This window comes from Podarcis vaucheri (assembly GCF_965113315.1).
Source record: "Podarcis vaucheri genome assembly, chromosome: 3".
NCBI classification, from domain to species: domain Eukaryota; kingdom Metazoa; phylum Chordata; class Lepidosauria; order Squamata; family Lacertidae; genus Podarcis; species Podarcis vaucheri.
In genome coordinates this window covers 77,858,678-77,885,941 of record NC_138761.1, presented here as the reverse complement: position 1 = coordinate 77,885,941, position 27,264 = coordinate 77,858,678, and the positions used below count along the sequence as shown (strand labels likewise).

The following is a 27,264-nucleotide window of genomic DNA, read 5'->3' as shown; positions in this document are numbered from 1 at the left end:
GACGTGCACAGCACAACCCTACCCACGTTGACTCCCGACTCAGTCCCACTGTATCCAAACGGGACTCAATTCCCAGGAAAGTGTGCGTTGGATTTACGCCTTAGATCTATAATTTACACGCCCATGATTTACACATGCACATATACACACGTCAGCGGACCATACATCCAGATGTTCAAGGTCAGCGGGGTAAGCCGCCTAAAAACCTGAGCCGTGATAATCAAGTCGTTTGGCCTTTATAGGTTCTTTTTGCTTTCTCTTTCTCTCTCTCTCTCTCTCTCTCTCTCTCTCTCTCTCTCTCACGCACACACACACACACACACACACAAACACACACGGTCCCCCAACTGGGAGCCGTCAGCTCTAGGCATGTTTACTCAAAAGCAAGCCTAATCGAATTCAATGGAATTGACTCCCAAGTAAGTGGGATACAGCCGAAGTCCCTAGAGCCCAGCGATTATTCAAAGCTAAGCCCGAGGGCAATCGAAGTCGTATTTCACTTTGCCAAAAAGACCGAGGACGGTGCCAACGAAGGGGAAAGCGGACCTGAAGCCACCCCGTTCAGATTTTCCCGGAATCCACTCGGCCTCCTCGCCGGCCTAGCCTCGGACTCGCCAAATGGAACAGGACAGGCGAGTCCTCGCAGGAGTTCACCTGTAGCATATATAAGACTGCCTCTTCTATTCTAATAGCAACCATGACATGAAACCACTGGAGCTAGACCCTAGGAATTTAGGCCCCTTCGCCTCTCCAAAAAAAATATATTTGAGGGGGCAGGCTCCTCCCGCAAGTTGATGGGCAGTGCCATTCACATAGTGTGCGTGTGCCGCGTCTTGTGATTACGTGGGGCGGGGCTTACTTGCCCCTCCCCCCCTAATATTTTATTCAGGTTGGCACCTCTGTTTCTAGCATAGGTCTTTCCAGCTCTATATGGTCCATAAGGACGGGCATCGACTGCCTAAATCTTGACAGCAGTGTTTTCAGCGGTTCCTTTTGGAACCGTTCTGTTATAGTATTGTGATGGTTTTATTTGGTTTTAACATTGTGTTTTCTATTGCTGTACCCAGCCCTGGGACCTTCAGGTGACGGGCAGGTAAGAAATGGTACCGATAAATAAAACAAAACACCTGAAGCTTCCAGAGTGTGAACCCGGATTCTTCATCAGACTTTCCGGCGGAAGTCCGGGGCCCCACAGAGCGAGAAGAGCAGGAGGACTCCCAAAACTGAGCTCACCGCAGTTTTGGCTCACCGCATTTGATATGAGCAAAGCTGGATAGATTATGAAGTAAATCTTTAAAGGGGGCATTAATTCCAGAGTATAAAACGACCTAGCTGAACTTTCTGCATTCTAACTGCGTCCTCCGATTCCTCTGACAGTGAACGCGCACAGGGGCATCGGACCCTCTGCGCCTGACTTGGGCAGGTCTTCTTGAATTCCGTAACAATGTACGTGTCCAGCTCTTCTCTCTCCCGACTTCATGTCTGTTGGGACACGCCTAATGGCTGGGGATCTCGCGCAGGTGGCCCAGGTGCGCAAGAAGGCAAGACGCCTGAACCTTTCGTAGTGGCTCAGAAGCGGAAAGGCTATCAGATGCGTGATTTACCAAGCCCTCCGCTCTTGTCTTCTGCACAACTTTTAAATGTCTAGGAGCTGGGTGCTACACACACGCGCGCGCTACCAAATATTGGGAGGACGAGATCCCAGCGGATTTCAGAGAACACTCCTTCCTAAATCCCACCTGGCCGCCTACACGTGGGAATCAGACTTGGGGGAGTGGGGGCGACGACGGAAGTGGCTGTCAGGGAAGGCTCCAAGCTGATCCTTGCTCGGAAGTAAAGTTCAGCGTGGCTCAAGGAAGCTTCCTGAATCCCGGGGCGCCTAGAATGACTGGATTGATGCGCATTTGGAAACGCCTGTCTTTGGATTTAGTGGCGCTCCCTCCTGAGGGTTTCAGCCTGGAAGTTCAAATCCGTGCGTGTTTGCTTCCTTTAGAAGGGAGTCCCCTGTGGCTCAAGTCCCCTGTGTGCCTAAGTTGTTGGTTGGATTTTTTAAAAAGGGCTCGTGCGTCGAGGTTTGAGTTTATGCGCTCCCTCAGCGCCACGATTAAGAGAAAGGGCGTGGCTACCCAGCTACATCCAGATAGACGTAGCTGCCGGCTTAAATGAGTATTGGATCCTCTGTTTTTTTTAAAGCAACAACAACAACCAACTCCTGTAGTGTGTTTTTTTCTCTTCTTCGGGAAACTGAAAGTACTGTACCGAAGCCTGACGGGCCGAGGGAAGCGGGAAGGTCTCAGACATTCACGGGTTCCTTTCGTTTGGATGTGTTTATTAGCGGAATTAAGAAGAAAGACGTAAATACTTTTGGGGGGGGGCTGCTGGATGTGCAGATCTACAGAAACGTATTAAGGATGTCTGGATTTAAACAAGCAACGAGAGTAACGCTGTCTGTGGGCATACACGCAGACACACCTGTCGACTCACGAGACCCTCTCTGGGCGATCCAGACGTTCCCATTCCAGTCTCTGCGCTTTTCCCAGTTGCTGATTAATCTGAATGCAAAAGCGGGGGGAGAGGGGGGCCTCCTATTTCTCTTAGGCTACTAAAAGTGGAGCAGCAGATCCTGCCCCGGCGGGTTAATGAATAGCCTGCCTGCATTACAGGTTAACTTTTGGGCAGAATCCGCAATTCTATTCTCTCCCGCCTCCCCGCCCTGCTCTGCAGCTCTTTTGCTCCTGTTCCGGGTGAACTCCTCCCTCCAGCCGAGCCAAGTTAATATTTTCTAAACAAGCGCTTTGCTCGCCCTTCCGAGCACTTCTCTTCCAAACTGAGCCACGTGAGATTTAGGGGGGGGGGGCAGGGAGCGAGAGCCTTCTACTGGCCAGATGTCTCCATCCTTTCCCATGAATGACTGGCCGCCATCTGACCATTCTCCAATCCTTTGGTCTCTGGGATTCCTTAAAACCTCGCCGCGGTGGTGGGTGGGCGACTTTCAGCTTTTTCAATCCACAAGCCAGGGGAGGTGGAGGGCGTCGAGGCCGCCGTCCTATCCGCTTATTGAGAGAAGAAGCCCCACTGAGCTCAAGGAGACTTAGTTGCCAGTGTATTGTAAGTCACTTTGAGTTACCTTGGTAAAGAGGTGACCAACAAATTTAATTGACGGGTGGTGATAGACTTGCACTGCGACTCAAGCTGAGTAACACTGACATCTCAAACTGACTGATCTCCCCTAGTTGCTCCGGTCTAAAACGCCCCATTAGCACTTAGCGCTACAGGAACATGGGGATCCTACGAGCGTCTACTCAGAACTGAATCGCGCAGAATCAAAGGAGACAGAGGCCAAGGAGAGAGTGGATAGGCTTGCCCCCTAAATGCGTTTGGATCGCAATCATGTGGCTGGACATGTTCACCCGGAAGTTGCAGCGCAATCCTAATCGCGACTACTCAGAAGCAAGCCCTTGTCAGTTTAGTTTCCCCCCTACCCTGCACCCCTCTCTTCCTCTGAAATGAACAACATTTTAACCCACGGGTCCTAAAATACTTATCGTAATGACAGTTCCTTTGGAGTCAAGCTTGGACTTAATTCGAAACGTTTCAACTAAGTCTTCCGCTTGCATTTATTGCGCGTTAAGACACGATGAGTTAAAAGGGGGTACTGGAAAACTGCAGCTTCAGATACATTATAGTTCGGTATCTTTTATTTTTAAAGTATGCCCCCCCCCCCGATTTTAACGTTGAGTAAAGTTGCTTGGGATGCACTTGACCTACCGCAGCCAATCCCCACCCCTTCAAATACTGTAGTCTGATTGCATTTTCTTCTTCTTTTTAAAAAGTGAGAAACCCAGATCCTCTCCCCCTCTCTCTTTGCCTTTGGGATTAGGTTAGTCAGGAGATGTAAAGGTTTCTTCTTGCAATTTGGAGAGCCTCGCTGAAGCAGAGGAAGAAGAAGAAGGAGCGAGAATTGGAAGAGATGAAGAAGGAGCTTGGAATCTGAAGGGGGGATTTTCCCGGCTAAAGTGGTGGAAGATAAAAAGGGAAAACATAATCTATTTTGGAAGATTTCCAAGCTACGCTACATTAACCTTCCTAGGTAAAAAAAAAGGGGGGGATCTCCGTTCCGCGCTCCGACAAGCCTGGTTTATCATATTTACATAAGTAGCCTTAAGAAGTGGGTGGGATGTATCTATTATGGCTCTAACGAGCTCACATTTCGCTTGAAAAGCCGGGCGAAGTTCCACTGCTGCTTTCCTCGCGATTCTGTTTGAAGGCAGACTCCTCTCTCCCCCCCCCGCCCCCTGCTCGCCTGCATCTTTCCCATCATCCCACCCCCGGATTACCTTCACGGCCTGCCTACCGAGGCTTTGTGATTTCTGGAAATGAGATTTCGATTTCTAAAACAAGAAACCAATTAGTAACCAAATGAGGCGAAGGAGATCCACACCAATTGACCTAATCCCACAGGCACCGTTGACTAGGCAGGCGGGAGGACGGCGAACAGCCACCCCTCCTGCCCCCTCCAGAGGCGACCAGGCAGCTGCCGGCATCGCTGGCCGGACGACGAGCATCGATCGCGCTTGGGGGAGAGCCGCGCGGAGTGGGGCAGGAGGATGGCGTTTTTTGAGCCACTTCTCTGGCCCTAGGGTCGTCTTCTGATCTCTGAACCCTCGAGACTGAATTTCGATCCGGATTAAGAATGCCTCTGAGCTGCCATCCTAGACGCTCTCCACTTCCAGTGGCACAATCTTGCACAAAAGTGTGGGCTACCAGAGAGGGCTTGCGTGGAGATGTGTCGCCGTCCGGCCTTCTTTTTTCCCCGTTTGGTCCGGGTGAAGCTAACTGACAGAAACCGATTCGATAAAGCACACACCATTGTGCTGGTCTGTGCAACGCAAACTAAGAAAGTCTCTCTCTTTCTTTCTCATTCCCTTCCCTCTCTCCTCTTCCCAAGTCGCTCACCGGCGCGCGGCCATTAACATTCAGAAATCGGGTTTCTTGCAACCTTGCCTACTGCTCGAGCAGAGAAACCACATTTGGAAGCAGCCTCTGCCGAGAATAAAAAGACAAGAGGAAATCTTTTCAAAGTAGACAAGGTGCGCGCTGCAGGCAAGATGTGCAGAACTAAAAGGGGCCTCCGCAGAATGGATCTCTTCTAGTCCGACTGGTTTCTCTCCTTCCCCCCGCCCCCGCAACCCACCCGATCTAAGATTCCTCACTCGGATTCGTGTGCTTACAGTATGACAGTGGAAGACCAAACACAGTCCTAGGGAAAGCCAGCCCCAGACGAGGGAGAGAAGCCAGGACCAAGTGTTTGGGCTGGCCTCTCCTCCCTCACCCAGCGGGATTCTACCAGTTACAAATAAATAATGGGAAAGAGTTCATTTAACAAGAACTTAAACCTGGTGTGGTTTTTTTGTTTTTTGTTTTAAAACATATAAGATTGTTATTTTTTCCAATGTCTGTATCACTTTGGTTTTAGCAAACAAAAATAACCACATATCTATTATTAAAGTCACAAACTATATTTTTACATTTTTAAATGTATATTATTACATTTACTTCCATTATAATGAATCACTAACACCCAGAAAACATTTTCTCCTGTGTTTGCAACTTCAAGAATGCAGTTCCATGCAGCAGGTAAATCTATGAGGAAACCGCTACAATAGTGATAGTAACATTAAAAGCTGAGAAAACACCTATGCAAGTGTAGGGGAAGCTGTAGTCCATTGCTGTACTACTACTAAAAATTACTAAAAATCTGCTACAACATTAGTGTCCCTGTAGTAGCAGCGCTGCCCATGTTTCTCACTGCAGTATTTTCCAGTAATAATAGCTGATAGCATTTATTTTTATTATTTTATTATGAAATGGTTTGTGTTGCCTACTACAGCCTGCCCCACAGCAGGAGGGATATAAGAAGCAAAACAAGTTTTTAGTCTTATTTATGCCAGAGGAATTCTTCTTAGGATCTGGGAGAATCTTACTTGCCCCACACCAAGCCAACCTAGAATTATTGTCTGTGTGCAATGCTAACGTTAACAAATATTGTGATCTGGATTTTATCTGCCTCTGTTCCACAGTTTCCCACCTATCCTGAGGGATTCTGATCTGGATTTCAGGAATCAACAACAAAATCTGCTTTCCTTTTGTAGTCATCCAGAACAGATTGTTCTATTTGCTATGCACCCAGTGCCCTAAAAAGCCTAACAAAGGCCACCTACCCAGTCAGCAGCTGTGGGGAAATTTGAATTGGCTCATCATTTCACCGCCACCTCCACACTTCTTATTCCAAGGCAATTCATCCCAAAGTAGACAAAATGGGTCTTGTTCCCAGGTAAGCGGGCATAATGACTGCAGTCCGAAACTCAGAAATTAGCTCTACAAATTTCAGTTGAGGCCTACTCCCAGGTAATAACATATAGAAAGCTGCAACATAAAACCCCACCCATAACCCTGTTAATCCCAGCTCCTGCAGGAAGTGTTGAGATGCAACACAGCTTGCCTATAGGTTGTTGGCTTTGCATGGGAAAGAGTAGAGTAGATAGAAGAATCTGCAAGCATCCTAGACTGTCCTTCGACCTGCGTTGACATTCCTTCAGCTGCTGGAGGGAAACTCTTAGCGCTGCTGACCTAATTTCCTCCTCCGTCATCCTCAGCTTGGGAGAGGAGACATCTTTGTAGGCCTCTCCCGCTGAGAACAAAGAGCAAGCATGGCTCTTTGTGCATCGCCACCCCAGATTAGAGCGATGAACGTTCCCATCAAACTTCCTTTACTAAATGTAGCTTTATTACTTTCCCAATTCGGCGTCTCTCTGAGCCCGCATCTCAAGGTAAAGCGCGCTTCTCCAAACGGGACTCAGTTCAGCTTTTGCTGGTGCATTTAAAACTCCAAATGCCACCCACTGCCAGATTAAAGAACTGGTTTAGGCGGGGTCCTTAACCCACTGGCTGGAAGGGGAAGCAAGTATCATTGAACCCAGTACTTCGGAAAGGTGGGTTAGTGGCTCCATTCAGAAATGTTGGGAAGGGGGACAGGGAGAAAGAAGCTCCACTCTGTCGCTGCACTTCACCCTCCCAGGTGGGTCATTCGAAAAAGAGGTGGTGGTCGGACGCATGTTAGGCGCATTCGGAAACCTGGAGCGAAGGGTTTGGGTCCCCAAACGGCTCTTTCAAATTAGGAGCAGAGGGTAAACCAGCTCGGACAAACCTGCGCTGAAACCCTGCGAGGAAGTCCTAATGGCCTCAGGGAGACTAACTTCCTCGTAAGCATACAGTAGCACCGATAGGCTGCGATCCTATGCATGCTGGAAGAAAAGCCCATTGGCTTATATATCTGAGTAAACACGTCAAGGATTGCTCTGAACGTTATTTTTTCAGGACCCCAACCCCCCAAAATATTCCGATTTGCAAATGTGATTTTCTACTTTGAGTTGTTTCTATATCCAGTGGCCTTTTAAGGGGTTATTGAAGGATGAGGCTAATATTTAACATGTCTTATAGTGTAGTGTTTTTGTTTGTATTCAAAGCGCGTCCCGTACACATTCTTACAACAACACCTCAAGGCAGGCCAGTACCACAGTCCTCATATATTTCAGCGGAGGGCCTAAGAGCTGCGTGTCCTCCAAGACTCCACAGTACACTCACTACCTGTGTGTCAACGCTCTGCATTACACCTAGCCAGAATCCAACCTTTATTTATTAATAGACCGCGGGGAATAACCTCATTTCTCTTCGTACCATCCGACTGTGCAGTGATCTTTCCACCCATCTTTCTTATCTAGAGTAGTTCGCTGCCCTTGGAAATTGCAGCGTTGGCTTCCTGCAAACCTTCATTTCCGGCACCTTTCTAGATCAAGCATAATTTCGTCCCACAGCCCTGAGAAAAAATGTTGTTACCATTGCTACAGTGCAGGGCTCTTTACATACCGATAAGCAAAATAATAATAATAATAAATGGACAGGTCCCTGCCTCCACGGAGTTTACAATCTGAAATAAACAATGAGGAACGCAAGACCGGAAAGGCAGGACTTGGGTTAAAATGAGCAGAATCCTGCCGCCGCGTTTATTAGTATGAAGCAGGTTCGGTGGGAAGCAGGCAGGCAGGGATGAGACCCTGGGCTTCGGAGCCACAGTTAGGACCGTCGGTTTGTTAATTGAAGGACAATTATCCAACAAACACATTCTTTGAAAAAATGCTGTCATCAAACTAATTAAGGCAGAATGCATGGAACTTGCTTTGGTAGATCTAGTGCACCTTTGGACTTATTTCACTCTTGGGTCGAGTTTGTACTAAGGGCTGTGCCCAAGTCTAGGCTCTGGGAGTCCTGGGTTCAAATCCTCGGTGGGCTACGAAGCTCACGAGGTGATCTTGAACCAGTCACTGCCTCCCAGCCTGACCTACCCCACCCACAACGTTGTTGTGAGGATAAAATGAAGAGGGGAGAATTATTTGTACCACCGTTAGCTCCTTGGAGGAGAAGATGGAATATAAATGCAACAAACAAAGCCATAAATAAATAACGCACAATAATAAAATTACCCTAAAGTTAAGTGGTTCTCCCTGACACAATCTCTATCTATATACAGGTGTTTTATTTAGAGCAGGTGTGGGGAATATTTGGCCCACTAGGGTGTTGATGAACTACAACTCCCATCAGCCCCCAAAAGCCCGGCCAATGCCCAGAGGTGATGGGAGTTCTAGTTCAGCCACATCTGGAGGAGGAAAAAAGGCTCGTCACCCCTGGTTTAGAGAGACGGGGGAGCATTCCATCAGGTGAGCAGCCTGAAGTGGTACAGCTACTTCATGAGATGCAAGCAGCAGCACCCAACGTTATACGTATATCAGAATGAGTTTCGCTCAGCAAACACACTGCAGCACGATCTGCTCTTGAATGCGGACACAGTTCAACCCTGGACCAAAGGAAGTGGCTGCAGTAGACATCTCGATACCTTCTCAGGTAGTCAGCCCGCCGTGGATTTTTCCTAATCTACAGAAGAAAAGCTTGTCACGTTCTTTCTAGCCGAAGAGCCGCGGGCCGACTACCTGAGCGGGTTGCGGATCGCGCTGCTGTGGTCACTCTAGCCTTCCAATTCTCCAGCAACAGTCATATACTTGAGAGCCACTCTCCGTGTCTGCCCTGGACCCTCAAAAGCTGGACTGAAGCAACCACCTGTCTTGGCCCACTCGGACCTCTAGTCTAGCCAAGGCCCCCTAAGAGCGCCTCTTCTCTGCTTTACCGCTGAGTCACGGCCCTTGTGCTACAAACCAGGCTCGCAGGAGATAGGGGGAAGGCGCGTGCAGCCCACCTTGACCTAAACCCAAGTATTGCTTCTTAATTGGATTGTTGTTGATGAGAAAGGAGTTACGGAAGTTTTTTTTTTCCCTCTCTCCCTCCCTTCTACTGAGTGCTTAAATAATGCCATCTTTCCAGATGGCCTGATCTGCTTTTACTCTCGGCAGCAACAGCAACAGGAGATTCAGGGCTGGCATGCGCGGCACTTTCTGGTTCAGGTTGCCAAGGCGCTTCCAAATCCATCGATCCGGGTTCACGAGAGACAGAAAGCAGGAACAAGCCCGCGCGGGTCTACTCGGAAGTTAAATCCCACTGAGTTTCTCCCAAGCTAATGCAACTTCAGTCAGAACTGCAGCCTAAAGCTAAAAGTCCCATGAACCACATTGGATTTCTCCAAGGAGCAGGCAGGCAATCTTACAGACATTTGGCCGACTGTATCGCTTTCAATCCCAGTCTCTGGGAAGGGTTTTTCCCCTCGCTTGTTCTCTGAGGTCAGCGCTCTCGGGTTGACTGTTGAGATTCCTTACAGGAGTGTGTCCCTCGTTTGGAGACAGCTCACCAAACGAAAACCTGGTCCAAATCCAGGATGGTGGTTGTTTTCATCTCGATCATCCTCACCTCGCCCACCAAGTCTGCCCTGAAACACGCAAGTTTGCGTTTAAACTGTGCAGTCCTATACATGCCTGCTCAGAACGTGAGACTTACACCCAGCTAAATTCGCGTCTAAGACTGTCAATATCGATATAGAGTCTTCCTATGGAGCCAAGGTCCCACGTGAGGAGGAGGTCTTCTGAGAATGCATTCTGCGCATCTCGGAAGTTTACTGATTGACTCTTTTGCTTATTAATGCTCACATTAAAAATAACAATACATATTAATCTGTCTCTCCTCCGCTCTGGACTCAGAGGAGAGCAGCGAGGACAACTGTGGCGCATCTGCTTACTCAGACTCGGCTCAGTCTCCCTGAAGGCTCCAGACGAGGAAGGACTGAGTGGAGTTTGCCACATCCCAGGCTTGGCAGAGGCATGCGCAGTCTTTGACCCAACCCATTTCCCTCACCACGTGGCGGCCCTTCAGCCTCTCGGTTTGTCGAGGAGACCCTGGTCATCAGGCGGCCATTTCAGCCTGCAGCTTAGAAAATGAGCACCTTTTAACCCCCCTCAGCAGACACTTCACCACTTTCTCGCTTATTTTACAGCTTCGAGGATTAATACTAATTCTACCCAGCGATATTATCCAGTGTCCTCCCCCCTCCCCGCAAAGAAGCGCTTGACTTCGAACTGGGTTGAACTGAAACACACAAATTCGAGTATTCGAATCCTAGAGGCTGGAGCAACCTCGACAAAATCAGGCATGCCTCCGACACCACCGGCCGGATTATTGGGGAAACTGGGATTATTGAGAAATGCCGCAGTCCTATACACATTTACCCGGGCCGAGAGTAAGTCTCATTGGGATTTACTGCTGAGTAGACGTGCATAGGACTGGGCTGTAAATGACACAGTCGGAGGAAAGGGGACTTGGACTGTCAGTCCTTTTAAGCCATCGTTCCAAGGGACCTCAAATTTCCTCGTTTCCGTGTATTTATTTAGGATGGTGTGTATGTGTGAGGGGTGTGTGTGCTCTGATTACTGAGAACAAAAACCAAAGCCCCACACCGAGGAGACTGACTTTTCATTTCAACAGACCCGGGTTCTGCCATATTTAGGCATCCAGTTCACGATATTTGTTAACTAACTTTACGCTGGATCGGCTCAGACTCGGCCTTACAGAACCATCAGTTGCTAGCGACCTCTACAAAATTTACGACCCTGCCCATTAAAAAGCACAAATCAGCTCTGTTTTACGTGCATATAAAAATGTACGCAGAAACAAAGTGCTGCTTGTCTTTAATAATAAGTGGAATCCGGTGGTTTAATATGCTGTGATTTAAATAATATCAATAAACGGTATATCTGTAAAATGTTTTATCTACACAAACCCCACTGCCATATGTTTTTTAAAAAGAAAATCGTTAGGAAGCAGAACAGATATGGATTCATTCAGCCTTGGCAAGCAGAATCGTATTTTACCAGGAAAATAGACAACCCGATTAAGGATGAATCATATGCTCACTTACCTGGGGGAAAAGTCCCATTAAACTCTATAGTATTGCTCTGTTAATCAGACCCATAAAACGATTCCGTTTTCCATGCTAACCATAACAACAGAGGAGGGGGGAAATTAACATTTCGTCCTGAAATCCTTGGGGAAGGGGGTGAGGATGAATTATTTCACCATCTACTAGCCTCACGACTGATGAAAATATCTGCAAACAGCTTATTAATTAATACCATTATTACCACCACCACCACCATCATTATTTTATTCTGGCGATCGAGGCGGCTTTCCGCGAAGAAATTACGGTTTTTGCCAATCAGCCTGACCTCTGCTTTTCTCAGCCATAAATCTGCTTTTGGAGCAGTTATGCCGGGGCTTTCGTTCTGCACTTCACATTTCAAGTCCACATCAAAACTGGAATCAAACAAAGGGAGGCAGCTTAAAGGCTTTTAAATGAGAAAAACGTCTGTAAGAAAATAAACACTGAAACCCAATGCTCAATCATTTCCCTCAGCAGCAAGAAAAACAGCATTAAATCACCGATCCACGTGGGAAAGGGGGTTGTTGTTTTTTCTTCCTTTTCTCCCCTTTGTTGTTTTTGTTTTAAATACCGCCTCCCAACTAAAACAAGGCAATGGATTTCAGTACTGAAACGCTAAACGCATTTATTTATTTAACAAAATAGTAGCTGCAAAATTATGGAGTGTAGAACTGTCGAGCTGCATTGCTAAGCGATTTTGAGTAACCCTACGCGGAGCGGCAAGAAGCTGCCGGTGCCTGTTCAAAACGCATGTCCCATTCAGTTTAATGGGGCTTACTGCTTGGTAAGTGGATATAGGATTGCAGCCTGATCGCAGCGTCCAGAATCCAACTAGTGATGGAGTGACAGTACATCTAAATATATATGTTTTCAGAATCCTCGCATTTCCTTATTTTTACTATCAAAAAATGATGTCAAGCGCCTGTTTAATCCGCCAGCCCGCCCACCCCAACGGAGATGGGATGATTTCGGTAGGGTGTGTGTGTGTGTGTGTGTGTGTGTGTTTCTGGTCACGTAGTGCATAACGTACACACAGATACACCCACGCACGCACAGTGCACGCACGCACACACACACACAATCGGAAAAATAGGAGAACACTGGGGGAGTTGAAATCAATGAACATTTTCATAATTATCATCGACGTGAGATCCGCGCGGAAATTCCCTCCACGCGTTGCTGCTGTTTTAACTTGCACTTTTACTTTTGAAACATCGCAAAAGAAGTACAACAAGAAAGTTAGCAAGCCCTTTTTCGATGCAAGGCCTGCGGGAAGGATTGCCTAGCTCACTCTTGCTGTCGTTAACCTTACATCTCTTTTTGAAAACAACAGCAACAAACGATTGTTCTAGACAAGAAATGAATACTTGGAGGCAAAAACTCTGGACTTTTGGACCGCTATTCTCCTTCCTAGTGGTCCAATTCTTGTAGCCCTTTTCAAAGAACGGCGCAATCCAGCTCCGTCCAGTCCACACCCGCCCATTCCGCACACCTAAACAGCTTTCGTTCGTATCTGAAGAAGTGTGCATGCACACGAAAACTCATACCAATAACTAACTTAGTTGGTCTCTAAGGTGCTACTGGAAGGAATTTTTTAAATTTTTTTTTATTTTGTTCCCATGTACTTGAGTTCTCTCCTCTTGAAAAACAGGTGAAGGGAAAAAAAATGAATCAAACCCTGCACAGTTTCAGTTGCAATTTTTAAGCAAGACTCCTACTGGATCATAAAAAATAAATAAATTACGAAATAAGCGAGAGAAATATCAAGCGCGCACGCAGAAAAATACTGACAACCAACGAACCTTTCCATCGCAACCAACCGGCGGGCGAAAACCCGCACTTTGTGTTTCAAGGTGAGCTCTAATATTCGTTCCCCAGACCTCTCGGCGTTTCCTGCGTGGACCCTCCTCGGCCCTTCTGTCTACCTGCCCCTCGGACTCACCAGTCAAAAGAGCCGTTTTATGTACTTGGGCAGCTATTGCATGCTTTCCGCAAACCAATGTAACTGGGTCTATAGTTAATATCCTATTTAGATTACCAAAACTTCACTGAGGGACAGCCCCCATGGCTTCAGTGGGACTTGATTCTGAAGACACCTCCTTGCCCCGTCTTTAAAGCAACGAAAGCCACTCCTTGGTTTGGACACCGGATTAAAACGTTTCTAGAAATCTATCAGCTATGGTTTGTAAACCCTTCACTATCTGGAGGACCTCGGGCCGTTCGATCTATTCTTGCACAGGTGTAAAGCAACAGCTACGTAGGTAATAACTGGTGGCCCTCAAGCATCTGAATGCAAACGCTGCTTAGGAAATATTTTAGTCAGAGAGACGAAAAGACGCGTGGCATGCTCCTAAATCGCTGAGCTGTGTTTCTCTCCTTAAAATATTTTACCAAACTTTAGTAATGTTTGGGGAAACAACAACCGCAACAACAACTCTCTACAAAAGATGGGGCATGAAAGCAAGACAGGCTTGTTGGTCTTTTGCTGTATTTCATTCTGCGAATAATTCAACCCTTGCAGCAGGGTTCCTTTTAAAATGTTTCTGTCGTTCAGCTACTTGGCCTGATTTGGCTCAGCCAAAAGTCCTTCGATCCCTAACAGACGGTCCCCGAACTGGGCGCTGACGTAGAAAGCCTAGCAAGGCTCCGCCATGGCCTCATTCTCTCGTTTGGCTCCGTCACTCGCTCCGTCACTGCTTGTTTCTGGGGAGGAAGTTAGCCGGCTTCTCACCTTTAAATGCGCTTTTGTCCTTGGAGGAGAGGAGGGGGTGAGAAGAGGAGGAGGGATGTCCCCCCTCTCCCATTTATTTGTAAAAGGATCAAGGCCAGAGCTCGTCCATAAACACAGGAAGGCGAAACGGAGTCCTGAATTTGACCTTTGCCCTCCAAACCGGCGTGAATACGAATTCACTTATGATCTCTGGGGACTCGGAAGGAGAGAGATGCGGTAGGTTTAGCGAGGTCTGGCATTTCCTTTCCTTGCCTTAACGCAACATCTGGAGAGCTCAGGAAAAGGCAGAAGGTTCGTCCATCCCCCCCCCCCAAAAAAAAGAATTGGTGCAAAAATAAATAAATCACCTACTACTGTCTGCGATTGCGTGTCATGGCGCGTCCATTCTCACAACACGCCCAGACCCGGATTCTAAGTAGATCCCACCCTATTCCGCTGAGCATTTCAGTCCCTGTGAAAAATTCGGAAGAGAGGCCTGTCTTCAAGAACCAGCCAAGAAAAACAAGTCAAAATCCAGAAACCAGCGGTAGCCCTCTTTTAAGTGAACCTGCTGGCCTTTGATGTGCTAAGGCTTCGATCCCAAGGTACTTGAGGAAGAGGGAGAGGGAGAGAGAGCGCCCTTAGACCTGGGGAAACTAGTCCTACGTTGTTCAGCCGGGCTAAGTCTGCCAGGCGGCTTTAGGTCAGAGGACCAGCACAGTTGATGGGTTGCTGATGGTGCCACGTGTACTTCAGCGGAAAGAGATGGCTTGATAATATGGGGGAAGGGGGCGGTGAGCCCGTGGCCCTCCAACGGCTGCTAGACTCCAGCTCCCATCAGCCCAATGTCCAACAGCCAGAGGTGATGGGAGTTGTCATCTAGGATCTGAAGGGCCACCGACTCCCCCATCTCCGCCTTGCCATAGTAACAATAATGGTTTGGACACCGCTGGTTTGTTTCTGCGTCTGCTTCTAGAGCTCGCTTTCCTCACCCCACTGCTGTTCTCCTTCCTTGCCTTCCTTCAAGTGGCAATCCTGAACATGCTCAGTCCGGACCACACACAGACAGGCAGCTGTGCCCGAGACCCTGCTTGGCGCCACTGAAATCGATGGGGCTTCATCTAGGCGGCTAGGCTCAGGCGTGTAGGCCCTGATCCCTGCCAACGTGCTTGGAAGAAGTAAGGAAGTAAGGAATTAGCCTCTTGCAGGCTAATTCTCTCTGCGCCCCTTTCCCAAAATTAAGATATGCAGTGATTTTAACCAAAACGCAAGCCATCACATAAGACGCCTTCCCCATAACCCTTCCCTACCTTAGCCCACCCATATAAAGAGGACGGTTGAGATGGGGGTGGGGAGAAAGCGAGAGAATGAGGGAGATAGAAGCGGGTGCGTGCTCAGGAAGAAGTTAAATTCCCCTCGCCTGAGGTGGGATTTATTTCCTAATCGCTGGATTTAGGCTTGCTGTCTAGTGACTGCAATGGGCTTGGAAGCTCCTGGGTGTCGCGCGGTGCCCAGCACGTTTAAGATCGACCTTAATAATTAAAAATAAATAAATAAATAATGTGGGGGGAGCCCACTTCGGGCAAGCACCGGAGCCAAAATCCAGGACCCTTAGCCATCCGTAGCTGGAGCTGAACACCTTTCACTAAGGTTTTTATTGAGATTTCCCCATACAATGCAAGAAGATCACAGCTACCTAAGATAGAAAACAAGAAAAATAAGCAAAAGAGAAAGAGGCAACAGAGATAAAGGGAGCCCGAGCCCCAAGAACTTCTCTCGCTGCCTCCGAGTGTGGCAGACGCTGGGGCCATTATCCCAGCAGCGGATCTGGCTCGCTTTGCCCTTGACCACCTCAATTCCCTGGCGGCTTTCGCTCTCTCTCCTCTCCCCCCACCCCTTTCCTTTCTCTTTCCAGACATTCGCCGGCTTACAAGCCAGGGGGAAGCTGGGACAGAGGATCAGCCCTTCTTTGCCTCCTCTGATTGCTCGCAGCCGACAAGCAACACCATATGCTTCTTCTGATCGCACAAGCCCGCGAGGGAGGCGCCGGTAATTGCGCAGAGCTGCTGCAAAGCACGCTCCGGAGGAAGCCCGCCGGGACCGAGGAAGCGGGCAAATCGTGGCTAATCATCTTTGGAGGAACCCCAAGGGCCCCCCACGGGCCCAATACTTCCACAAGTTCCGCGTGGACAGTCGAAAGGAGCCGCCTTTTCGAAAGGGGGAAATTAGGAAGGGAGGGTGAGGATAAAAGGTCTCCAAAAACTGTGCGCCGGAATGAAAAGGTGACTTCATCGCCTTTGCATCTTCTCCCCCTTTACCGCAAGAGTGATTAGCACCCTTCTCCTAAACACGGACAATTGGGAGCAGCGGCTCAGTGTACAACACACACAGAGGCTGGATTGCTTTCCCAAACACAGAGCACTATCCAGCCGAAATGGAGCGCGCTTTAATCCCATCGACCGCGGCAGAAAGGAGTGCGGCACGTGTTGTGTATGCTGGTGAAGTTACCGGGCTCTGGCTGGATCAGGCCCAACTTGAAATCAAGGGAACTTCTTTGCAAACAAACGAAAATATGTACGTGCAGAATGAGAATTTGGAGGTGCTTTGGTATGTGCAGGACGGTAAAGGGAAAATAATAATCACCATCCCATCCCAAACTGCCTTGGTTTCATCTAATGCTTGTATAAATAACAGCAAGTTACATGTTGCAAAGTATGGGTGCGATCCAGCCAAAGTTAATTGCATTTAAATCCCTCTGGTTTCTTTTGCTGCTCTCTGAGCATGTGTTTAGCTCCCCCGCTTTCGAAATCTGCGGAAGCTAAAAAGAATGAAACTTGGATCCTGTTTTACGAAAACAGCCTAATGCACATATTAATAAATTCAACTGCACGTTGCAAAATATGCAGAACGCACAGCTGGGTCACAAGCCAGTTATTTTGAAGTCCCCTCAATTTCAAAGGAACGTTTTCTGAGCAAGTATGATTGTAGGCTTTCTGGGAAATAAATTCCACTTCAACTTATTTCAAAGTAAATTCGGTTGGGGCTGACTTTCTGTAAAAAACAAACACCTTGCGCTTGTGTTCTCCTCGATTTCAAAACTGAAATATCCTGTGGATGCCATCGCCTCACTTCCCCAATAAAACTACAGATGCTCTAAAGGCTATAGCTATCCTAATGATTTGTTTTCGTTAACTCCGCCGGGAGAAGTTCCGTCCCCCCATTTCCCTATATCCCCTGGTTCCTGTTTATCTTTACAAAATATTGGTATCATCCTTAGTGAAGTTTTCTAACCCCTTGCCTGATTTAAAAATAGCCACTGATCTTATAACGCCAAATATATATTTTAGATTAATCGGGATCATATTCATATCCCGATTCCATGTAGACGGGAAAGGGAGTCTCATTTGGTGACAGCAGAAAAGACGAGGGGCCCTTAATCCAAAGAAGAGTTTGGAGCTACGCAAGGAAGTCCCACGATTCTCTTCCGAGTTCAGTCCCAACATATTTGGGATCCGGGTTTCACAGGAGAAAAACCCTTGGCTTACTGCCGTTTTTAAAGTACACAGGATCCTAGAGTAACAGTCTGATCTTTAAAAAACAAAAAAGCAAGCCGAACATTCAGCCAGGCAATGGGAATTTCCTCTTAAAAGCCATTGCCAGAGGGGATCGAGGCCGATGTTCCTGGCTTTTCTTTGGATTCCCCCCCCCCGTTTGAAGTTTGTCATACCTTATTATTAAGGAATCCTGTTCTCCCTCCCCCCCTTTTTTTAATCACACTACTCCAGAAAAAACACTCCAGCTATTTACCCCATCCTGATCACCCAGAACGGGCAGTTAACGCGGCCTTGCTTCTTACGAAGAACTTTTAACACCAGGAAAGACTGTTTTTGTTTTTCGCTGACTACACCGACGGCCTTGATTCATGCCTTCTCAAAAACCTGGACCCTCGACATCAGTTCCAGATGTGCCACGTTCATGCATATTCAAAAGAGGCATTTAAATTCGTCGGCTCCTTCCTCCGCCCCCGCACCTTTCCCCATCGCGACGCGACGCATCTGTCCGCGGCTGCCTCCCTTTTTTTGCTCGGCACAGAAGCCCAGGGGCTGCGCGCTGTCGATCCATCCATGCAAATATTTAGCCTCGTATTAATTCATTTCCCCCACCTTCTCCTCCCTCCTGCCCAATTTATCTATAATAAATATGAGAGAATTGCCCTTTTGAGCAACGCACGTGGCTTCGCCGGGAGGGAGACGCGGGGCGGAGAGAGAAAATGCATTGTTTGTTTTACTGGAACAAGCAGCTGAGCTCTGAGCCTCGACGTGTTGACAAAGGTGCCGGCGGTTCCCAGCCAAACACATCCTATGTTCCAAAGGGGAAAGTGTTTATGGGCAGGGAGGGATAGAGGGGGAGCGAGAGAAGAGAAAGATTTATTTTTGAAAGAGAGTGGGGAACCACTCCAGAGAGCCGTCTGGTGCGAAAACTACACAGGCCAGAGGAACAGGGCCACGAGGCGACTCCCCCTCGACGGCTCCCCTAGTCCGCTCTTAAACTACTGGACCAGATGAGAGGAGGAAGAGGCCAGATCTGAAGGTCTCCTGGGCTATCAAGGACCTCCCCCCCCCCGCTGATTAGGAAATAGGGGTGGGTAGCTGAATCCCGCGACAGTGGGCACCTACCTTCGGGAAAAACCACCCGCATCTTCAGGTAGCTGGTGGTGAGCCTAATGATGGAGGCTTTATCCAGCTGCGAGGTGATGGCGGAAGGCAAAGGCAGCAGTTTGGCCAGTTCGTAAAACTCGCTGTTTTCTTTCTCCCGCCTAGTCCGGGCCGCATTTTTGGACTTCTCTTTCATGGTGGTTTCTTCCCCTTTCTTTCTGACAGTGTAAGCTCCACAGATGCATCCAAAAAAATAAACAAAAGTGTGCGGGCGGGCGCCTCGGTCAGTTCCAGCAAAGCATCGTGAAATTGTTTGTTGCTTTGTTTTGAAATCACAAAATCATTTTAAAATGCGGGCGCGCGAATGCTTAAGCTTCAGGGTGCGGGATGGTGATAGGTGCAAGACCATCAATTATTATTATTATTATTATTATTATTATTATTATTATTATTATTATTAAGGAGCTGATTATCAATGGGCTGTAAAAGTTGCGAATCCAGCTCTGGGAATCCAAAAGCGACTGGCAGAGAGGAGAGCGGCAAGATGGCTTCAGAGCTCAGCTTCAGAGCTCAGCAATCCAGTCAGGGGGTCCTTGATGCTTTCTTCCTGTCGTGGCTGAAAATGTAATTCCGGGCAAAAGAGACATGGTAGCGTCTCTTCAAACGTTTGAGAATCTCCAGGCCTCTCTAGCTCTTCCTCTCCCTTTGCGGAAAAAAAGTGGCCGGGAATCTGCAGACTCAGGGACCGCTCCTTCAGGCTACTGTGAAGACAACAACGGCAGGGAGGTGAGACGGGGAGGTCGAAGGGTTTAATTCTCAAGGGAAAACATCGCACCTTGGAAGCATTCTGCGGTGTGTGAGTAAGTAAAGCCTTTCCCCGGAGGGAATGAGGCTGACATCCATCTGGGCATCCTTCCCTGGCAGTGAGTCCCACTGAACTCAGCGGAGGCTTGATTTTGGAGTCAGGCACCTGTAGGATTGCAAGCTTGCGCAATCCTGCGCACACTTCCTTGGGTGTAAGCCCCGTCGAGCCCAGCGGGACTAGCTTCCGAGGACTGCAACTGGGGCCAGTGAGTGTCGCTTTCAGCATTGGGAATGGGAGGAGGAGAAGGGATCAGATGGCCTCCCTCGGAAGAGGCACTGTTTCAAGTGGTGCCCATTCCTCCGAATAATCGAAACCAGGGGGGACGCTTCGGCTCTGCGTAACTCCATTAAACAATACATCGCAGATGCAGAGTCTTTAACCAAGTAAAAACAAAAAGGAATCACCACCACCACCATTATTATTTAGGGCCCAGTCCTATGCAGATGCTCTTATCACACTCTGCTGATATCAGTGTTTCTCAGATTCCGTTCATTTTAAAAGGATTCGCGCAGATTTCCCCAAATAATTTGCGCCCCTTGTTGCTGATATTATTAATTATTACTATGGTGGCATTCTCCCATTTCCTCCTAGCAACCAGTTCTTAGGAGAAAAATACAATCAATGATACAGCCAGAAAGAATTGTAGAGTTGGAAGGGACACCGATACCGAGGGTCATCTAGTCCAACCCCCTGCAATTCAAACGGTGCTTCCGATCCAGAAACGAGTTAGGCCGGATTCCTTCGTTTAACGTAGTGTCCGGTCTTGTTTGAAACCCATTTGAACCAGTTCGGCTATTAAATCCGGCACTCTGGCTTAAACACTTTGAGGATGGCGGCATCCGTGGATAATGAAATCAGCTAGTCCCTCCTCTCCCTCCCTCCCTCTATTTGGATCTCAATATGGACGGGGGGGGGGAATGGTAGGATCAAACAGAGACCTCTGTCGCTCTGCCCTTGGAGAACCCTCCGCAGCTGATCCCGTTCGGGTCCCTTGCAAACGCTCCTTCCAAAATCATTCTCTTGCACTGCTACGCAGAGCTCCTTCGAAGGGAGTTCTCCCACCCGCTTCCCCCCAGAACAGACTTTCGCAGCAAGGGAGAGCATCAGCTAACCTTTATCTGAGCGCCACATTGGGGGGGGGGGGGAGTCCGGATGATGTTTGGCCAAGTCCGAAGGGATCGCACCTCCCCGCTCCCCAAAACAGCCTCGGGGGCCCTCGCCACCCCCTCCGCCCTCTCGCGTGCCCTTCGGCCACTTACCTTCTGTTCCCGCGCCCAAGGTGACAATCTCGGCGCTTGAATGAAACTCAGGAAGATCCTCCCAAGGTGGAGAAGAAGTTAGCTTCCCCTGCCGAGGGCGATGGAGTTTTCCTCCGTCCCATCTCGCTTCGGTTTCTCCCAGCTTCGCCCTGGGCTCTAATCTGGGATGAAGAGGGGCTATTAATGAAGATCCCTTAATTTCCGGCTGAGAAATGCCTAATAAACTTCTGGATAGCCAAAAGGGCTTTTTAGCACAACTTCATTTCTCAGTCCTGCTTTCTTCTAGCCCGGCCTTAATGCCACTCACAGAGCTAGCTCGCTTCCTATTGGAACGGGGCTCCGAAAGACCGGCCTCTCACTGGCTGAGCGGCGCAGTGACGTCACCGCATGTCGGACACACCCCTTTTTACCCTTGCGCGCGCCGCGTCCGGTTTCTGACCTCCGCGCTCCGAAGGAGGGGACGCGCCAAGAAGCGGCTGGATCGCTCCGCTCCGGGATCCCAGGGAGATGAGAAGGAAAGCACCCCGACGGCAGCTCTTCGACAGTCCTGGGGAAAGAGCACCCCGCTCCTATTTCTGCTCGCGCCAGGCTCCTGTTAAACCACTTTGCTTCTTGCAACTGGAGAAAAAGGAAGGTTTTGGGAGTCATGGTCCCCGCTGGACCAGCGCTCTTCCAAAGAGGCAGATCCCTTGTGCCTGTGAACTTGGAGGCATCGAACGCAAATAACGCCCGTGGGAAACTCAAGGAAGAGTGAAAACGTTCAATGGCCTCAGAGTCAGACCCAAAACCTATTGGCCGGCGTTTAAAAATAAACCGTATCCACTTCTGTTGTCAACGGGTTTCCTTCCGAGTGATCAGTTTGAGGATTGCTGACCCAAATTCGAGCACATTATTTGGAAATATATTTTCACGAATTTCTATAGGACCAATTTATTGTCAGAGTTTAGGACAGAGGTTTACTAGCCTCCTCTAGAAATAGATAACAGAGCAGAGTAGTAATTGTTTAATAACAGAGCAGAGTAGTAATTGTTTAGGATCTGTACAACCCACGCCTCCTTAATGCGCTCTCGTGTCGGTTTGAAGGACAGTCACACGTTGGGACGCGGCGCGCCACTCTTGACGATTCAATAAAACAGGAATCAGCTTTAAATTATCTGTTGGCAGAAAGTGGGGCGAACTGCACGAAGAAGAAGAAGAAGAAGAAGAAGAAGAAGAAGAAGAAGAAGAAGAAGAAGTCTTGAGAGCTGATGATAGTAGAGGAGGATTCAGACCTGGAAGTGAAGAAAATACGCACACATACAACTGGAGGGCTGGCCAAATCCTAGAAGAGAGAATTAAACCCCGCAATCCTCAACACATCGTTCCCTCACTTCGTGTGTTTTCGGACGGCAGCCTGAAAGTGTTTCAGTTTCAGAAGCAAAAGAACGTGATTGTCAAGGCTCCCTTAGCCAAGGTCTGCCACGCAAGTTTTCGCCTGGTGGTGGAGGGATTACAACTTCTCTCGTTTTAAGTAAATAAGCACCGAAAATGAGCAAATAAAATGTGTAAATGTGCAGAGAGGTAATGTACAGGTGTGTGTGTGTGTGTGTATCTCTATCTATACACACACACACACCTGCCTGGTTACACGGGATGCGTCTGTTGCCTTACATTACAATAAGGCAAGGCTAATAGAACACAGTGGGACTTACCTCCGAGTAAACACGCATAGGCTTATTCTGCTGCCAACCTATTGTATACATTTGTCTGGGCTGTGCGTGTCAATGGGACACGTCAAAGGTTGCGCTATTCATTAGTTGTTATCCAGCAGTGCTTTAAAAGCCCAGCTAAAATTCCCTTAGTTTCCGTTAGATGTTTGGATTAAAAACATCATCTCTACGGGTTTTTAAGGGACTAGCTAAATAGAGCCATGGCTCTGCTTGCCTTTGGAAGACGACTCAGAGAGGCTGTTTCTTTTAAGGATCACCAAGGCGCAGAACGGTTAGGGAAAGCGAGGCCTCAGACGCTGGATCCCGAACACGCGCAACCCGTTTCCAATATGGATAGGATCAAACTGCACAAGTAATTTCTCAGGGATAAATGCAGGGAAGGGGGTGAGGTGGACGAAGCCTGTCTAAACCCACAGGATATACTTAAAGCATATCTTTTATATCTGGTCTTTTGGGTTCATCTATTCAACCCTATGGGAAGAGCAGGCAGGCGGCACAGTAGTGTGGATTGTGTTTGCTCTCTCTCCTCATCTGAAATGAAACGTGCCTCTAAAGCCAATTATGTGCATGCTCAGGGGGGGCAACTGACTAAGCAGCCACTGGCTACTAAAATTTCACGGCCAGGCCCGGAAGACAATGTTTTGCTAAGGCGACTAGTGGCAAAAGAATTTCCTTCTTTTGCACAACTATTAAAAGCACCAGAGTCCTGTTCCTCTCTCTATATATACAGAGAGAGAGAGAGCGCATACTTGGGGACATGATCCTTGATTTAATGCCGTTAAGTGTTTAATCTACCCTGATCTGCTGTTTTGTTTGTCTGACAACGGCTAAATGTTATGCAGGTGGAGTTTTCGGATGGGGGAAAAAAGTCCTTCTACAGAGGCGTTCCCCGTGGCTTAGAGATTTGTACGTCATAAAAGAAGGAAAATGTGGATTTATCCGGAATATTTTTATTTTGAAAAACTGTGTTTGGATTCCCCCTTTTCTAAATGGCCCTCGCCTTGAAACTTTGGACACAGGCAAGACCTAAACATAATCAATATAATTATTCCAAAAAATGCCCCCAAGCTATCGCTTAATATGAACCCAGATCTTGGAGCCTTTAAGCTTCCAAAGATAGCGGAGACCAGCTTTCCCTTTCTTCCAGCCCTAAACGGATGCAGGAAGAGATCACAGCTTCCAAGTTAAATGCGCTCTGGGGCAACGTGCCTTCCAAGGGAGCAGGCGCCTGAACTCGAAATACATTTACCTGTAGTGGGAAAGCCTATTTGCCAATAGGCTCCAATCCTAATGCATTCCTATGAGGGAGTTAAGTCTGTGGGACTTGCGTGAGTCAAAGTGTTTGGGACTGGCTTGCACCTTGGCAGTTTACAGCCGAGCCTAATGGTGGTAAATTTATTCTATCCTCAAGAGGGTGGTAATCTTTAGTTTGTTTGTTTTGCCAGATGCAAAAGTGATATCAATAAGAAACCAATGGCCTTCTTTAAAAACCAAAACAAAACAGAATTCAACGCGTACAGCTTTAAGTTGGGTGGGTGGGAAAGGAGTGGACGGTCCAGGAGAGATAAATAAGAGAGGCAATGCCATTCCTTCTCTGTGGGCCGATCTAGACGCTCTGCCCAGCACTGTACTGAGCTCTTAATAAGGGGTGGGGGGAATCGGTTTCAATTCCAGTCGTGGAGTTTAGCCAGGGTGGGGGTCGGGCAGCGAAGACGCAGCTCCCAAACGAAGCTATAATCGCTCCAGTAACAGACTGGTGGAGGAGATGATTTCGTTAGAGATAGGAAAGGAAGTGCCATTAATTCCTTGTCCCCCGACGAGTCCTTCGCGGACCTGCGATTAAGGCCACCGATCGGGGGCGGGAGAGAGACGTTTCCATTGCGTCTTTTCCTCCCTTCCACTCTCCCGTCGCTCGCAGCAAACCCTCTGATCGACAGAGGGGCGAAAACCACGTCAGTGCCGCGCCATCCCACCCCCTCGTACGTTGTCACTTGCGAGGCCGTCTAGGAGATTGAAACGCGCGAGCCTGAGCTCAGAAGGATCCTTCAGTCGCTGCGAGGGACAGGGCGGCCTGCAGGAGGCTTCCCCCGAAAAGAGACCCCACTGAGGTCAGGGGGGCTCAGTCCCCACCGAGTGTGCCAATGCGCCCTGGGACCTGCTGCTCCCCGTCACAACTTTCGACGGCCGTTTGGCCGCCTTGATTCGCGGTTGAAGCCCGCAAGTCTGTCCGCCGCGAAACGACAAGGCGTCGGGTATCTGTGGGGATTTGGCTACTTGGAGAGGGGAAAGGACGGGAAACGGTGCCAGTGGATTGGGGCTTCACTAAGGCCCTGGGGGAAGGTTCTAATATTGTGCTTTAAATTGTTGTAGCCTGGGACTTTAGGGTGAGGACGGGGTAATAAAATAAGAACAAACACCACGGCTACCAGCAGCAGCAAGCAGCAGCAGCAGCAACAACAACAACACCACTAACAATAATAGAATTAATCAATTCATTGGTACTTTGGGCTTGCGGGTTTAAACAGAATAATAGAATTGTAGAGATGTAAGGAACCGTCAGGGTCGTCTAGCTCAACCCCCTGCAATGCAAGAATCTCGACTAGATCATACATGACAGGTGGCCATCCAACCTCTGCTTAAAAGCCTCTAAGGAAGGAGAGTCCACAACCTTCCAAGGGCGTCCACACCACCGTAGAACTGCTCTTCCTGTCAGAAAGTTCTTCCTGATGTTTAGTCAGAATCTCCTTTCTTGTCACTTGAAGTCATTGGTTCGGGTCCTAACCTCAGGAGCAGGAGAAAACAAACTTGCTCCATCTTCCACGTGACAGCCCTTAAGATATTTGAAGAAGGCTCTCATACAAAACAAGAAGAAAGAAATATGCTTACGTTGCTAGCTTCAGCACTGCCAACTCTTTTAAGCGCCTTAAACTTTGGCTGCAAATTGTCCTTGAATTGCTGTGCTGGCTTTCCAGCGTGGCTGCAAAATGCTGGGCCTACGGCACTGGGCACTGCCACCCAGTGCCTTCTCTCTCTCTCTCTCTCTCTCTCTCTCTCTCTCTCTCTCTCTCTCTCTCTCACACACACACACACACACACACACACACACACAGCTTTCTAGAGATGCACAAAGGACGCACGCAGGGCTCTCCTTTTTAGCTGACAGCCCTGGGACAGCGCGCAAGATCAGTTGCATCGCTTCAGTTTTTGAAACAGACGAGCAGCCGAAGGGGTCCTCTTAGCAAGCAACGCTGACAGTCAGTCCGATCCACAACTCACGGAGCGACCCAGGAGCTTCAGATGACGGAGCTGCGTTCATTTGGATCTGTGTTTCAGGGGACTTCCCAAGCTTCGAACAGCTGCCTGATTTCTGGGTCCTTGGGGAAAAAGGAGTGATGCCCAGCCAGGAAACGGATCAAACCCCAACACCCCTCCTTTGAGGAATTAAACATTGCTGCACTGGTGTCAGTCTGATTAAATGAAGTGGGATATATTTCCCATATATTGCCGTGGTGCAGTTATGGAGCTTTAGGCTCTGGGCTTAATGGTTTTACACCCCCGTTCTTCAGAAAAAAGAGATGACGGCTAGCCATGCTGCCTTGGGGTGGAGGTGGGGGGCTCTCCTATTCATTCTGCTGAGAGGAGCCCTTGACATCATTGACCCAATGCAGAGAAATGTGCAATTTAGGCTGCCTGGAAAGAAGGGAATCCCATGGAGGGCAGTGGGGGGCTTAGCACCAAGGAAAAGTACCTGCCCTGGTCCTCTAACTCTCACCATAGTCAATCCTGCTTTGAAGACTGCCCACATTACTTTGGGTTGTGAGTTGTTGCCAATGGGTGGAGGTTCCAAAAAGTTCATTGATGCCTTTTAGGAGGTGTCAGAAAACCAAGTTTCCAACCCGTTCTTCTAAGTAAAAGACAGCAGAATTACTGACAGATTTTCTTGAAAAGCTGCCCTTTTCGGTTCTAGCAGTGCTTCTCCTTAGGTGGTAGTTTTGATTCGTTTTTATCTCACACGCAAGCTAAACTGGAATACTGGAATCACAGCCAAAATGAATCCTATTCCCATCCTAAAACAAAGGGACACTCAACCCTTACATTCTTAGATGCCACCCATTTATGTTTAAATGTATAGCCCAGTTTTATGCTTTTGAACAGAACACAATGCAGGTCATAGTCATGCCAAAATTGTAACAAAATCACAGGAAAAGAGATAACAACATAAAATAATGCACAAGCTTCCCATTCACTGGTTGCAGGGAAGAAGAAAAAGGAAAGGTGGGGAATCCAAAAGATGCCTGTGTGGCAACACTTTGTCGACAAATATAGCTGGACCAAAATACTGTTTTGTGGAACTGTGGGCAAAAACTGTCCAACTTTAGGCTGCAGTCATAGAAATGGGAATAAATTTCATTAAACCTGATGGGGCTTTCATCTGAATAATAATAATAATAATAATAATAATAATAATAATAATAATAATAATAATTTATTTATACCTCACCCATCTGGCTGGGTTTCCCCAGCCACTCTGGGCGGCTTCCAACAAAACACTAAAATACAATAACCTATTAAACATTAATAGCTTCCCTAAAGAGGGCTGCCTTTAGATGTCTTCTAAAAGTTTGGTAGTTA

The 27,264-nt window shown here is 48.1% G+C and overlaps 1 protein-coding gene across 1 annotated transcript in view; it reads right to left on the bottom strand.

Annotated features, from left to right (window-relative positions):
- Positions 1-21,197, bottom strand: part of SIM1 (SIM bHLH transcription factor 1) — a 55,818-nt gene extending 34,621 nt beyond the window's left edge. The window contains exons 1-2 of the mRNA XM_082216633.1: positions 20,924-21,197; positions 18,821-19,560 (exon numbers count right to left, since the gene is read on the bottom strand). Coding sequence (XP_082072759.1) covers positions 18,821-18,995 — 175 coding nt within the window. The 5' untranslated portion in view covers positions 18,996-19,560; positions 20,924-21,197. The remainder of the gene's footprint in view (positions 1-18,820; positions 19,561-20,923) is intronic.
- Positions 21,198-27,264: the final 6,067 nt, after the last annotated feature.